The sequence below is a fragment of the Meles meles genome, chromosome 12 (genome assembly GCF_922984935.1).
Source record: "Meles meles chromosome 12, mMelMel3.1 paternal haplotype, whole genome shotgun sequence".
Taxonomy (NCBI): domain Eukaryota; kingdom Metazoa; phylum Chordata; class Mammalia; order Carnivora; family Mustelidae; genus Meles; species Meles meles.
The window spans coordinates 7421444-7435167 of NC_060077.1; the positions used below are offsets into that span (position 1 = coordinate 7421444).

Sequence of the window (13724 nt, forward strand, 5' to 3'; positions counted from 1 at the left end):
CAGAGCCCAGCCTGGGCCTGGGCCGCCTGAGCCCCTGCTGCTTCTGGGAACGTCCCCTGCACACTGGTACACCCCTGGAGAGGAAGAGTTTTTGTTCACCCTACAACTGGGGTTCGTGGTTATGTATCGAGGCTGTTTGGATTTCAAGAACGTGTGTGTGTGTGTGTGTTAAGATTTTATTTATTCATTTGAGAGACGGGAGAGAGAGAGTGCGAGTGAGCTCAAGCAGGGGGAGCGACAGAGGGAAAGCATACTCTCCAATGAAAAGGGACCCCGATGGGGGAGGGAACAATCCCAGGACTCCGGGATCATGATCTGAGCCCAAGGCAGATGCTTAACAACTGAGCCACCCAGGCGCCCCTCAAGAGTGTGTTGTTATGTGTGTCCAGCCAGAGGAAATAGAATTTAGTTTCATGTGGTCTATGTCACCACCTGCCACGGCCGTAGCCTGCAACATGTAGGAAGCTTAGTGGAAGCCAGAAAAATCATGAATATGGTCACCTGTCTTTGGTCAAGTGACAGGATCATCAAAGAAAAATATCAGAGGGCATTGTTCACATACTTCTTTATTATCGGCTATTTGAAAGCAATTCACTGTGGGCTGCCAAATTTATTCTAAAAGCTGGAGTCCCCAGCAGCGTGAGTCCTCATGGTGCCTGCAAAAGGTGTAGGTAAAATGCCACTGAATATAGTTCATTTAAGCTCATTGGAATTTTTTTTAAAAGATTTTATTTATTCATTTGACAGAGAGAGAGAGATCACAAGCAAGGGGAGCAGCAGGCAGAGGGAGAGAAGCATGCTCCCTACTGAGCCCGGTACTGGGCTCGGTACTGGGCTCGATGCTGGGCTCCATGTCCAGCTATAGGGTCCTTGGCCTTACACCTCCAGCCGTCCTCCAAGCCAGTGACAGCTGCTGTGGCTTTCGCTTTATCCTCTGCGATGTCTTAGGGGAGAGGTTGGAACAAATTAGGAAATCCTTGGTGGTTATGAGCAAAGCTGTTATTGCCCAAGGCAGCTCAGCTTGATTGGTATAAGACCATTCTCTCAGACGGAACTTAAAACATCAACTTAAAAATTATCAAAGCAAAGGAATGAAAAGGATAGGGCTGCCATGTGGAAGTGTCCAGAAAAATCTTTATGGGATTATGCCATGCACTTCCTTGTCCACTGCAGGGGACAGTGACCGAAGACTGGTATTTTTGGTTGCACTAAGCCCTTTCCTGGTCTCCCTGGGCGGGACTGAATTTACTTCTTTTTCCTTTGAAGCTGCTGACTTAAGGGCAAACACTCGAGAGGAAACGTGAGTGGCTGGACACACGGAGGAGGAGAAGAGCTACCTCACTAGAGTTCGGGGGAAAGCAAATTGAAATAACAGTGGCACCGTTTTTCATCCTCAGGTTGGCAAAAACTGAAGAAGGTGGGCAGCATCCAGATGCTGGCAGGATGGAGAGGACATGGACACTCTTCCCATTTTGCTCGAGGGAATGTAACTTGCCACATTCTTTGGGGGAAAGTCTGCGGGCTGTATTTATTAACAATAAAAATATGCATTTATTAACAATAAAAAAGCAATCCTATTTTGGGGGCTTTATTCTACAGAAATAAAAGTGTCAGTGCCTAAGGATATATGGATAAAGATATTTGCTCTGTCCTTATTTAGAGGAAGAAATAACTGGAAACCACCTGAATGTTCAGGAATAGGGGAATAATTGGATAAATTATGGCACAGGTGTGCTATGAAACGCTATACAACTAATAAAAGAATGAGCGAGATCTAGATATATAGGCCTAGAGGTATATTTGTGATAAATTGTTAAGCAGAAAAAGCAGATTGCAAAGTATTATATGTGACAATCCCATTTTCATAAAAATTTTTTAAAAAATCCCCTAGAAATTTGTGTTTAAACTGTGTTATTTGGTGCGGGCGTGGAGGGAAGACAAGAAGGATTCACAACAATGTGGTAACTTTGGTCATCTCAGTGGGGTAGAGAGAAGAGTATTTCCTTTTTGTCAGTAAACTCAAGTATTGTTGGATCTGCTCCAGGTAACGTTCTGGTGCTTCTGATATTTACAATAAAATAAATCCAGGAAAGCCCAGGTGCTACTCTCCTTTGTACAAGGATGGACAAGTGCCTGGAATTGTGATAATTTATTGATGATTGCTATGGAGGCATACACGGTGCTAAGAACTTTCTCTGTGTGATCACCCTGGGAGGTCAATGCACAAGAAGAAATGGGGGTCACGGGGGTTCGATGACCTACCTGCTCAAGGCCACACAGCTTGTGCACGACAGAGTGGGGACTGGAACCCAGGTGCGTGTTCCTCTAAAGCCGTGCTCTTAACCCCTACAAAATGGTCCCACCCTGCAGCTGTGGCAGCTTCCTGTGGCCTTTCTAATAGAAGGTTCCTCCTCTGGTCATATATTTGCTTCCATTTTCTCTCTGCCATTACATCTGGTAACCCCGGAAGGGAACTAACCTGTCATTCTCAGAATAAGACCTGAGACTTGTGTAGAGCAGACCACCATCTGGTTCCTGCCTGGGCCGCAGGCATTGTCGCAAATGGGGAAATCAAGTCATGAGAATGCTTCTCCTGAGCTCCCCACGGAGGGAGCTGGGCTTAGCAGTCCCGGGTGGGAGTGCCTCACTGCTGCCTCAGTGTGGGTTGATAGGTTTTCTTTTGTTTTGCTTTGTTTTGTATTTTTATCTTATCTAGGGATTGCCATCAACTCTCACAGCTATTCTGTGGAGTAACAACTCCCAGAGCCCAATCTTTAATCAGCCTTCTCAGCTGTGTGGAGAGTCAGAAAGGATCTGAAGGATCACCTGGCTTGTTCTTTTCACATAAGGAAACTGAGTCCCAGAGAGCGGAGTGGTTTGTCTAAGGGAACGGGGCTGCTCAGTGGTGCATCAGAGACTGGAATCCGGTTCCCCTGGGTTCTCGTTCTGTGCTCCTGTTGCCAAGGCAATCAGACGCTGCACTTCTGGCCTTCTCCCTTCCACTCTGGGGCCTTGGCTCTCATAGCCAAGGAAATCTCAGGTGAAGTTTTTCTCCTTTGTCTTGTGCTGTTTATTTGCTTTTTAATTTACTTTTTATGGTGCCACTTGATTATTCTGTTTTCAATTCGATTGACTGGCTGGTGTTGTTTCTAACTTATTGCACTGAACAGGTAATAATACACATTTTGTTAAAAAAAAAAAAAAAAGGGACGCCTGGTTGGCTCAGTCCGTTAAGTGTCTGCCTTTGACTCAGGTCGTGATCCTAGAGTCCTGGGATCGAGTCCTTAATCCCGAACCGGGGAGCCTACTTCTCCCTCTGCCTCTCTCTCTGTCTCTCATGGATAAATAAATAAAATCTTAAAAAGAAAGAAAACGTAAGCAGTACAGTGAATAGGAATTCTTCTCCCCACACTAACTCCTCTTCCAGAGGCAACTGCTGTTACTACTGTCCCAGGGATATCTCAATTAATAATCTATTTTTAGAAAATAATATATTTTTTAAAATCTATTTTATTATTATTTTTTTATTTTGAAATAATCTCTACATGGGGTGCCTGAGTGGCTCAGTGGGTTAAGCCTCTGCCTTCAGCTCAGGTCATGATCTTGGGGGGGGGAGGGGGGTCTCTGCTCAGCAGGGAGCCTGGTTCCCCCTGTCTCTCTGCCTGCTTACTTGTGCTCTCTCTGTCAAATAAATAAATAAAATCTTTAAAAAAAAAAGGAAGAAAGAAAGAAATAATCTCTACACCCAGCTTTGGGCTTGAACTTACAACCAGGATTTCAAGAGTCGCACAGTCTTCTGACTGAGCCAGCCAGGTGCCCCAATAATCTATTTCAGAGACTATTCTATATTAGCACACCTAGTGCTAACTCATTATTTTGAATGGCTGCATGGGGTTACCTTATATTGGTAACTACTCCCCAAATGATGGACAACGTAGATTGCTTCCGGTTTCTGCCCTGCCAACAATACTACAGTTCACCTCCTTGCACTGCACGTCTTTAGATATCTGCACAAGCATCTCTCTCAGAGGAACTCCCAGAATTTCTGAGTGAAAGTGTGTGTACCTTATAAATTTTGATATTCTCCAAATGGACACCAAAGCTGCGGCACTAAGTTATACTCCCAGTAGCAGTGTGTTAAGAGTTCTGCTTCACTCCATGTTTGCCTAAGCTTGTAAAATATTGCCAATACTGTTTTTAATTTCTGTTTTTCTTATGATGAGTGATGCAGTCAGCTTGGGCTGCTATAGCAAATTACCATACATTGGGCGGCTTATGCAACAGAAATTCCTCACAGCTCTGGAGGCTGGAAAGTCCAAGATCAAGGGGCCGGCAGATTTGGTTCTTGGTAAGAACCCTCTTCCTCATTCTGTCTTAACATGGCAGAGATAGATACAGAAAGAGAGAGGGAGCAATCTCATGTCTCTTTATGAGGGCACTAACCGCATCATGAGGGCTTCATCCCCATGACCTAATTACCTGTCAAAAATCTCTTTCTTCCAAATATCATCTCTTGGGGGACATGGGGAATTAACATATCAACATATGAATTTTAGGGTGATACAAACATTTAGTCCATAGCAACGATGCTCAGAGTCTGAACATCTTTTTACATATTTAAAAGCCATATGTCTTTTCTATTCTCTAAACTGTGCATGTCCTTTGCTCATTTTTCTATTAGGATGCTCTGGAAGACTTTTTAAAAAGTTAAACCTACATTTGTTGAAGAATGAGAATTTGGTGACCGACTGCATAGGATGAAGTCCTCTTGGGATGGAAATACACCTGGATGGGATGGACCATCTCACTGTCTGACTGCTCAGGCCAAAGTCACACTGTACATGTTGATAAAGTGCTTTGGCTTTCTTTCTTTCTTTTTTCTAAGCATTTTCATCAAGAGTATCTTTTTTTTTTTTTTTAAAGATTTTATTTATTTATTTGACAGAGAGAGATCACAAGTAGGCAGAGAGGCAGGCAGAGAGAGAGAGAGAGGGAAGCAGGCTCGCCGCTGAGCAGAGAGCCCGATGCGGGACTCAATCCCAGGACCCTGAGATCATGACCTGAGCCGAAGGCAGCGGCTTAACCCACTGAGCCACCCAGGCGCCCCATCAAGAGTATCTTAATAGAAATGCACAACACTGGCCTGAGGTCAGTGGGTCAGCAGTTAGGATCTCTTTTTGACAGATTAGGAAATGAGGTTCAGAGGATTAAACTATGTTGGTCCAGGTAACACAACTGGGGTGCCAAAGCCCATGGCAGGCATCTGCTCACAGAGCCTTTGGGATTCAGGTTGGGCTCTGGAGACAGATAGACTAGGGTTTAAGTGGCTCACTGACTGGAGATCTTGGAGATGTCACTGCATTTCTGAGCCTTGCCTTATTACAGTCTAAGGATAATAATAGTATCTTCTTTATGTGATTGTTCTGAGAATTATATGAAATAATGTATGTACATCCATTATACCGTAGTGTCAGTGGGTTATAACGTAGTGCTGGCCAGGGTAATAATGCATGTTATAACATGCTGCTCATGCTTTTGCTTTAGTATTCTTTGTGGTAGGTCCAAAGCTCAAGTCACACGTCTAAGATTTCTCTCTTGTATTACACGCCATCTTTGCGCTGTTTTCTACTCTTCCTTCCCTTTAGTCCAACCCATGTGAAAGAGCTTTCTCTTCCATGTTTGGGGGCTTGTTAGTGAAGAAGTTTTTCTCCTCCCCACCTTTGCAGGGAGCAAACGCCTTGAGGGTTTGGAGAGGGCCTCCCCTTCAGACTGGCACTCCGCTGGACTCCCAGACCATATGCTCTCAGAAAGTATTCACGACTGAATGAATAAGGGATGGTCTGCTCCCAACACAGCCCTAGTACAGGGCCTGGAAGTTACATTCCGGCACATGGCAAGAGGTCAGGAAACATTTACGCACTGAATGAATAAATACAGTGCCTAGGAGTAAGGGCTCAAAAGGCATTTCTGGATTCCTTGCATAGCGCCCGGTACACAGAAAGCGGTAAGTGGCAGTCGTGGATATCCCTGGGCGAGGCTTATAAAACCCAGTGCAAAAGCATGGCTTCACTGTGCAGGGGTTCGAATTCCGCTGCCTCTTCTTCCCAGCGAGGCGACCTCGGGCAAGTGACTTAATCTCTTTGTGCTTCAGTTTTCTTATCTGCAAAACGCGGACGACGGAGGGCGATCATGCGAAGCACTCCCGGGAGCGCTGGGACCGGCAGCCTTGTCCACAGCAGAGCTCCGCCACGCCAGCCGGCCTGCGCCGCCAGGGGCACACGCCGTGGGGGTGCCCGAGCCCTCAGCCGCGGTCGCCACGGGCGTTCCCGGCGCCCGCTGTCGCGCCCGGCAGAGATCTGTACCCCCGAGGGGGCGGGGCACGGCGCCCACGCGGGGGCAGCCCACGGGAGTCTGGGGTTGGCCGGCCGCCGCCCGCCGGGGAGCCGTGCCGCCCGTACTTCTTTCTCTCACTCTCGCTCTTCCTCCCTCTCCTGGCCGGAGGCTCCAGCCGCGCTCGGCTCAGCAGCGCCGCCCGCGAGCTGCCCGCGAGCCGCGGCCGCCGCTGTTGCCGCCGCCGCCGCCGCCGCCGCGGCTGCCGCTCCGGGCCCCTCCCCCGCCCACCCCTCGCCCCCCCCCGCGCGGCCGGCGCCCGTCACGTGACGCGGCGCCAGCCAATGGCGGGCCGAGCCGCGGTCGGCGGCCGCCATTGCTGTCAGAGCGAGCGAGCCCGGGGAGGGAGGAGAAGCGAGGCTGACTGGGGAGGAGGGGGGGGTGGGGGAGGAAGAGGAAGGAGGGGACGTCGCTCGGCTGCCGGGGTCGCCCGCTGGCTTCGTCCGCACCCCCCCCTTCGCGAGTTCGCGCTCCGCGGCGGCGGCGGCTCCGAGGCGGCGGCGGCGGCTCTGGGGCTCGCCTTCCCTCACGCGCCGGCGGGGGCCGGGGGGGAGTCGGTGGCTGGAGATAAACAAGGCGGCGGCGGCGGCGGCTGAGGAACAGGGAAGGCGGAGGCGGCGACCGGCCCGCAGCGCCGGCCGGGGAGGCAGCGGCGGCCCTGAGAGGCGGGGAGGGCGCCGGGCCGCGCGGACAGCGCCCCCCGCCGCCGCCGGAGCCGCGGGAGCCGCCGCCGCCGCCCGAGCAGGAAGGAGCCGCGCGGCCGCCGCGAACCCCCCCGCCGGCCCGGGCCCGCCGCCCCCGGCGCGGCGTCGCCGCGGCGCCTCCCGCCCGCCCGCCGGCCCTCGCGCCCTCCCCCGGCGGCGGCGGCGGCCCGGCCGCCCCGCGCTCCCCGGCGAGGCGCCGCCGCCCGGCCCGGCCTCGCCTCGGACGCCTCGTTCCGACATGCCCCGCTCTGGCGGCCGGGCTCGCGGAGGATCATGACTGCGGCAGCGAACTGGGTGGCGAACGGGGCGAGCCTGGAGGATTGTCACTCCAACCTCTTCTCGCTGGTGAGTAGCCGGGCTGCGGGGAGGGGGGCTGAGCCGGGGGGGGGGGTCCCCGACCTCCGCCGCCGACCAACTTTCTCCTCCCGCCGCCGGGACTTCGCCCCTCCCTCGTCTCTCCCCGCCGTTCGCCTCTCGCCGATTCTCCCCCTTTTGGATCGTCTCTCCCTCGCCTTGGATCCCATCCAGTGTTTATTTGGCTCTTTAAAAATCATTTGTGAGCGCGGCGCTCGGCGTGGAATTTGCATGTGGAAGTCTCAAAGCTGCGGATTCTGGGTCGCACTTCGAACGCCCACCCTCTGTTGCAATCACACCCCCCCTTCCCCTCCCCTTCCCCCCCCTTTTTTTTCCTAAATGTAGAAGGCTTTGCCTTGTGCTGCCCGCGCCCGCGATAAGCAGCCTTTTCCCCCCTTGTCGGATAGGCTGCCCGCCCGCCTTTTGAATTTTTTTTTTTTTTTAATTCCATAATGACACCTACAATTTCGCCCGAAAACAGTTGATTGAATGCGATTGTGTCAGTAAAGGACTCTTGCATCCGAAGCTCCCGCGATTGTAAACATCGACAGCCGCCTGCCTCTCGGGGCTTACTACGCTGGAGAGCCGTAAAGCCATTGCACGGAGCCGACGGAAGGTGGAGAAGGCTTTTTCTTCTTTCTCTCCTCCTGTGTCTTTTAAAAACTGTTTTCTCTATCCTAACAACGAATCCACACACACACACAAAAGCAACAAGCTGGGCGGTTTGATAACATCGCTTTTATCTGCCTTCGCCTTTCTCGCGCTCTCTCTCTGATAATTGACAACTTTTCCTTCGGATTTGAATCGCCTGCCTTAATCTTGAAGCAGTTCGGGTGTCAATTGTTCTCCTGGAAGCCTGGCACCCGACGACGACGTCTAGATTCATCGAAATTAAAAATGTATGGGGCTCCGGCAACTCTTTCCTGGCGGTGCTGTGACATTTGGTGGTAAATGCCATCTTTGCTTTTTATTGGGTCGTATTACCTAGCTCTGAAAACATTCACCTTGTTAAACCTGGCGTTTAGGCTAATAATTGCAGTGCGTGGTCTTTAAATATGTGCTTTGTGCACGAATTACTCTGTGTATAGCTATGTGCCCGGGAGACTACGAATTTGTTTAAATATTGAGCAAAGATTTGTAAACAGATGTAAGGCAATTATGTTCCAAGCGTAGAATATAATTGGAAAATTGGCTGAACGGTTTGTTTAATTTAGTCTTTAGAAAAAAAAAACCTAACTTATTTTAAGTTATGTACCCTTTTTTGGGGGGGTTGTCTTTGGAGAACATGCATTTTGGAAATAGTTTTCTGTAATCTCTGCAGTAGATAGAAGCATTATTTCCTTTTAATCCTTGTTTACAGTTACACTGGATAAATAATTTAGTGTTCAAATTGTAATTAGTTACATTTAATTATGGGTCGGGGTCGGCATAGATGCCTCTTTTTTTCTTGGGACTGGTGGAGAAATACACATTCTTGCCAACTTTTCAAATGGAAGTGCTATTTTATTAAATATTTCCTTATGCAGATAAAAGCATCAAAACACGTGATTTTTTACCCACAAAGACAGAGTGACATAATATCTGTGCCCTCACTATAGTGTATAGATCAGGTTAATTTTTTTCTTCCAACATTTTTATTTAATCTTAAAATTACAATCTTCAAATAATCTTTATTTAATCTTAAAATTCAGTTATAAGTTTCAATTCTTTTAGTACTGTGATAATTTTCCCTTGGTCTTTTGACATATGGGAATAGAATTCATTTTGCCTCCTCTTTTTTCTGCTACAGTATCATTTACTATCAGTGAGATTCAGAGACTTTAATAGATTAGCAAACATATTGATTAAGGGGTATTTAAAATGGTTTTTGTTTGGTGGCTGGTGACCACATTGATACTTTAACAGGTAATTAAAATAACCAAGTAGACCAATATTAGTGAGGAGAGAGCCCCGAAATTACTATATATCATTCTGACTGGTAATGGCTTGTGTATATGTGGCTAATCTATATACAGTAGATTTTGTAGACCAATGAAACTATATTTATATGTGTAGCCAGGCTTTAAGATACACAATTTTTTTAATCTTTTTTTTTTTTTAAGCTCAGGTAAGGATGATAATGTTAAAGAGATAAGATGCTTGAGATTCTTTTGGAGAAACAAGCAATTTCATAGGAGAAGATTTTGTGTTTTATGACCAGCTAGAGGTTTCTACTTTGGGTATTTCTCTCAACCTTTTCAAACCAGGAATTAAAGTGTGTGTGTGTGTGTGTGTGTGTGTGTGTGTGTGTGTGTGTGTGTGTGTGTTTGTGTGTAGAATTACTCATTAGATGGCAACTTTGAAATGCAGAACTCAAGAAATTCATGGGTTGACTTTTTTTTTTTTTTTTTAAAGGACTGTAGAATGTCTATATTCTCTTGTATGTGGAGGGTGGATAAGGTGCTTTTTTTTTTTTTTTTAAATTGAGAATCAGTAAAAGGCTGCTGATAATATAAAGTTTTGCTCATTCCAAATGCAGTTTTCCTTGAAAATCTGATACAGCAGGAACTTAGAATATTAAAAATATGTTGTCTAAAGTACTTTGTATGGAATAGTTAATTCCAAAAGAGATAAAATCATCTCTTGTTTAAAATAAAGCATGTGTTATAAGAACTCTCATGTGCTTAATAATAGCATGTATTTTTCTTTTTGGCCTGCAGTTTTTTTGAGCAGAGAAAAGTACTGTTTATAGAGAATTTACCTAGATACTCATATTAATGTGGATTGAAATATAAACTAGAGATTAAAGTTCTGTACCACAGTAATGATACGCCCACTTTCTATTACCTTCAGGTGTTCATTGTGGCTTAGCAAAAGTAGATTGTGCAATCAACTGCTTTAAGATTTTTGTTCTTGTTTTGCTTTCTGATTTTCTACTGCATGGTATCAAATTTCCCAAATTCTCTGTCACCCCCTACCCCCATTTCCTAACGGAAAAAGTGTCATTGGGTGTGTATGATATGGATGATTGTATGTGTTTCTTATTCTGCCTGTTGTGAGATCCCTTGTTCCTGCATTAAATGCGTGCCTCGCTGTTACCTTTGTGACGCAAAACTGTTTTCTCATGCTGTCCATCCCATTTCTGGGAGACTCTTGTTAGATATTCACTCAGTTATAATTCGGTTAAGTATGTTAAATCTTGTCTTTTTGGAAAGTGTAACAGGGCACCCTATGGTGTATCAACTCACCCTTGAGGGAAGACATAATTTCCAGATAGAAATATATCTTTAGTTTTGCTTCTTTAGTTTTGTTTCTCTGTTGAGATCATATGGAGGAAAGTGATTTTGTTTTCTTTAACTAGTTTTAAGTATATACCCTTTGAAATGGGGCGACCTAATTCTTAAGTATGTGGATTCCATCTTCACATTGTTTTATTTGCTTAGACTCTTCCTGACTGTGGAGTAATTGGGTGATGATATCAAATTCTCCCTCCCTGAATTGAAACACACATGCACATATTAGTACATACTTCCTATGAAGGACCATTAATTCTGTATATGAAGCTTTAAGGTAATCTGTTTTTAACCTGCTCTCTTTTTTCTTAGGAGATTTATATTTTTGCAGAGAGGGAAGATAATGGTAAATATAGAAACTTTGGGATCTATTCTTTTGAGCTGGAACGAAATGTGGAGGGCTGTAAGTTGAAAATGAGCAAAAGGGAATGATTTCTCTCATCTTCTCAAGTGCCAGAATACATACATAGGGTATTTTTTCATCCCAATTGCCATTTTTAGTATTTAAACCTAAAACATCTTATTTTCAAGATGGTTTATTTTCTTTAATGAAAATATTTGTAATTTGCTAATGTATGTTTTCTGTTTAGCATTTTGTTGTTGGTAGCACATGGTGTTACAGTATTTATATATTTTTAATAGCAATAATTGCCACCCAGTAATAGTTGCCATATTAACCTTCAATTGCTAGTAAATATTTTTAAGTACATAATAGACAGCAATTTAAGGCATAGTGTAGCAGTTTACTGGACCGTTTTAAAGAGCCATTTGTACGTGTGATGAGTTCATAATTTTAAAGAGAAAATAATGTACCTAAGCCTTGCGTGCTGCAAAACTAATGTCGCTGTGTTACTGCTTGAAGTGCTCATTCAGAGGAAGTTAGGTTGGGACTCCTCCTTTGTGAGAATGAAGGCCTTGGGGTGCCTTTAGGACTATAAGTGTTTATTGAGGTTATCCCAGGTGCTTATATAGCTTAGCATTTTCTTTGGAATGTTTTGGTCATTTTTTTCATGACTGAATTAGGTATTTATTTGGGAAAAAACAATCTCTTAAGGCATTCCTTCAAATAACGTTAAGTTACAGTAGTGGAGTATATTAATTAGGGATGTAAAATTGGATTCATCTTTTTTGTTCGCTGGCTAATTTAGCCTTGTTAACTGTGAGTTAATTGTATTCATCAGACACTTTGAGAGATCCCCTCTACTCTTGAGATTAATAAAGGATATACTCTGTCACCAGTTTGCCATAATTTATATGCTATATGTTTGTATACTTTGTCACCAGTTTGCTATAATTTATATGCTATATTATATATATATAATTTATATGCTATAAATTAAGACAACCATTTGTAAGATAAGTACATTTTATAGTTATGTTTGCTGGATTATTTAAAATTGAGATGAAACTCAATGTAAATAGTAAAAAGATTGCTTATCTGGATTTTTTTTAATGAATGGTTAATACAACTGTCAAAAGTTTGATTCAGAGATAGACCAAATATTTTTCTGAAATAATTTGACTTATTTTTGTTAGAACAATAATGTTTCCTTCTTCAGTAGTAGAAGGTATTGATGTGTTTTTTTTTGCCCCTGAAAGTAGGTGATGTTTATTTCATAGAAACTAGCTAGTGAGGGAGATCAGAGTTTATGAAAATTAATGGTATGGTTGAATATTGGATATTATTATTACTGAAATGTGCATTGCTGCTATTAAAAAATCAAGAAAAGGACTTTCTGCAATATTTTTATTAGTGCATTTGTTTAAAGTGTGTTCTGTGCTAATCTGCTTTATAAACTATTTGTGTTGCCAGTATTGGTGACCAGAATTTCTAGTTTGTGTTTTTTTAAACATTCCTATTTTGAGAAATAACATTTAATGCCTTGCAAAGTGAGGTAATTAGGTAGCCTAAAAATGTGTGGTGATGTATCGTTAAAAAAATTCTCACACACACACAGACACACACACACACACACACACTCACACACGTGCACGTTTGTTTCATAGGACTTGCTTAGAGTCTAGAGTTTTGGAATTAATGAATCAATATTTACAGTGTGTTCTTGGAATTTAGAACTTTTTTTCCCTCTTGAATCATTTAACTTCTTTCTGATCCTGTTCAGATAATTTCCTTTTATAGTATGTGCTTTCATTGTTTATTTGAAAGATTTGAAGGTGTTAGCTTTGTTCTGTTGGGGGAATTCACTTCATTACATAGGGGAGATGATTTTCCATTAATCTTGGTAAATATTAACATAAACGAGGAATTGTAAATTCAGACTCATTTGCATGAATGAAATATGTATGCATGCCCAATTTTTGTTTAGTATAAAGTCACTTATGTACATTACATAGCTTTCTATCTTTAGTTGTTATAAAAGTTTTAAATTCATTTAAAATGTTGAGGTTGGTGTTTATTTCCGACAGTTCCCTTACTCTACTATAGTGTCTTATTCTTTCCTTTTAAAGATCCATTTGTAGTAAAGATTAGATTTTATCCTCATAAATTGGCTATCATAGTCTTCTTTAAGGGGTGCCTGTTTTGCTTGCATTTATGTTAGCATGCTTTAGTTATGTTTGTTGGAATAAAGTTGTTGTCCTTTTTTGAGCTAATAAAATGTCTTTCAGAGTACATTTGGATTTGAATCTGGAAAAAAAGAATAAAGATGACTTTTTATTTTCTTTCTTTCTAGATGAGAATTAGGAGAATCTGTTGTGTCTAAGGGAAAATGTTATGTCATTGGCATCTCCATACTCTGGTATATTATGTGTATTTCTGAATCTTTGTTATTCTTGGTGAATTGTAGAATCCCATTAAAACCGAATTTTTACTACTGTGAAATAGCACAGAGCCCTGGTTGACAGCTTTCTACATTTTGTATTTTTTCCAGTACACTGCAATTCCATTACTGTTGAAGGAACCCCTGAGTTGATTATATTAAGATTTCATTTGTGTCTTTATTATTCATAGTTTAAATTTGTAACTTTAACTTAAGAAATTGGG

General features: G+C 43.8%; 1 protein-coding gene across 2 annotated transcripts in view; it reads left to right on the top strand.

Moving 5' to 3' along the window:
• Positions 1-7256: 7256 nt before the first annotated feature.
• Positions 7257-13724, top strand: part of MED13L (mediator complex subunit 13L) — a 292534-nt gene continuing 286066 nt past the window's right edge. For both annotated transcript variants that reach the window (XM_046025906.1, XM_046025907.1), the window contains exon 1: positions 7257-7439. In XM_046025906.1, the coding sequence (XP_045881862.1) occupies positions 7368-7439 (72 nt within the window). In that variant the 5' untranslated portion in view covers positions 7257-7367. The remainder of the gene's footprint in view (positions 7440-13724) is intronic.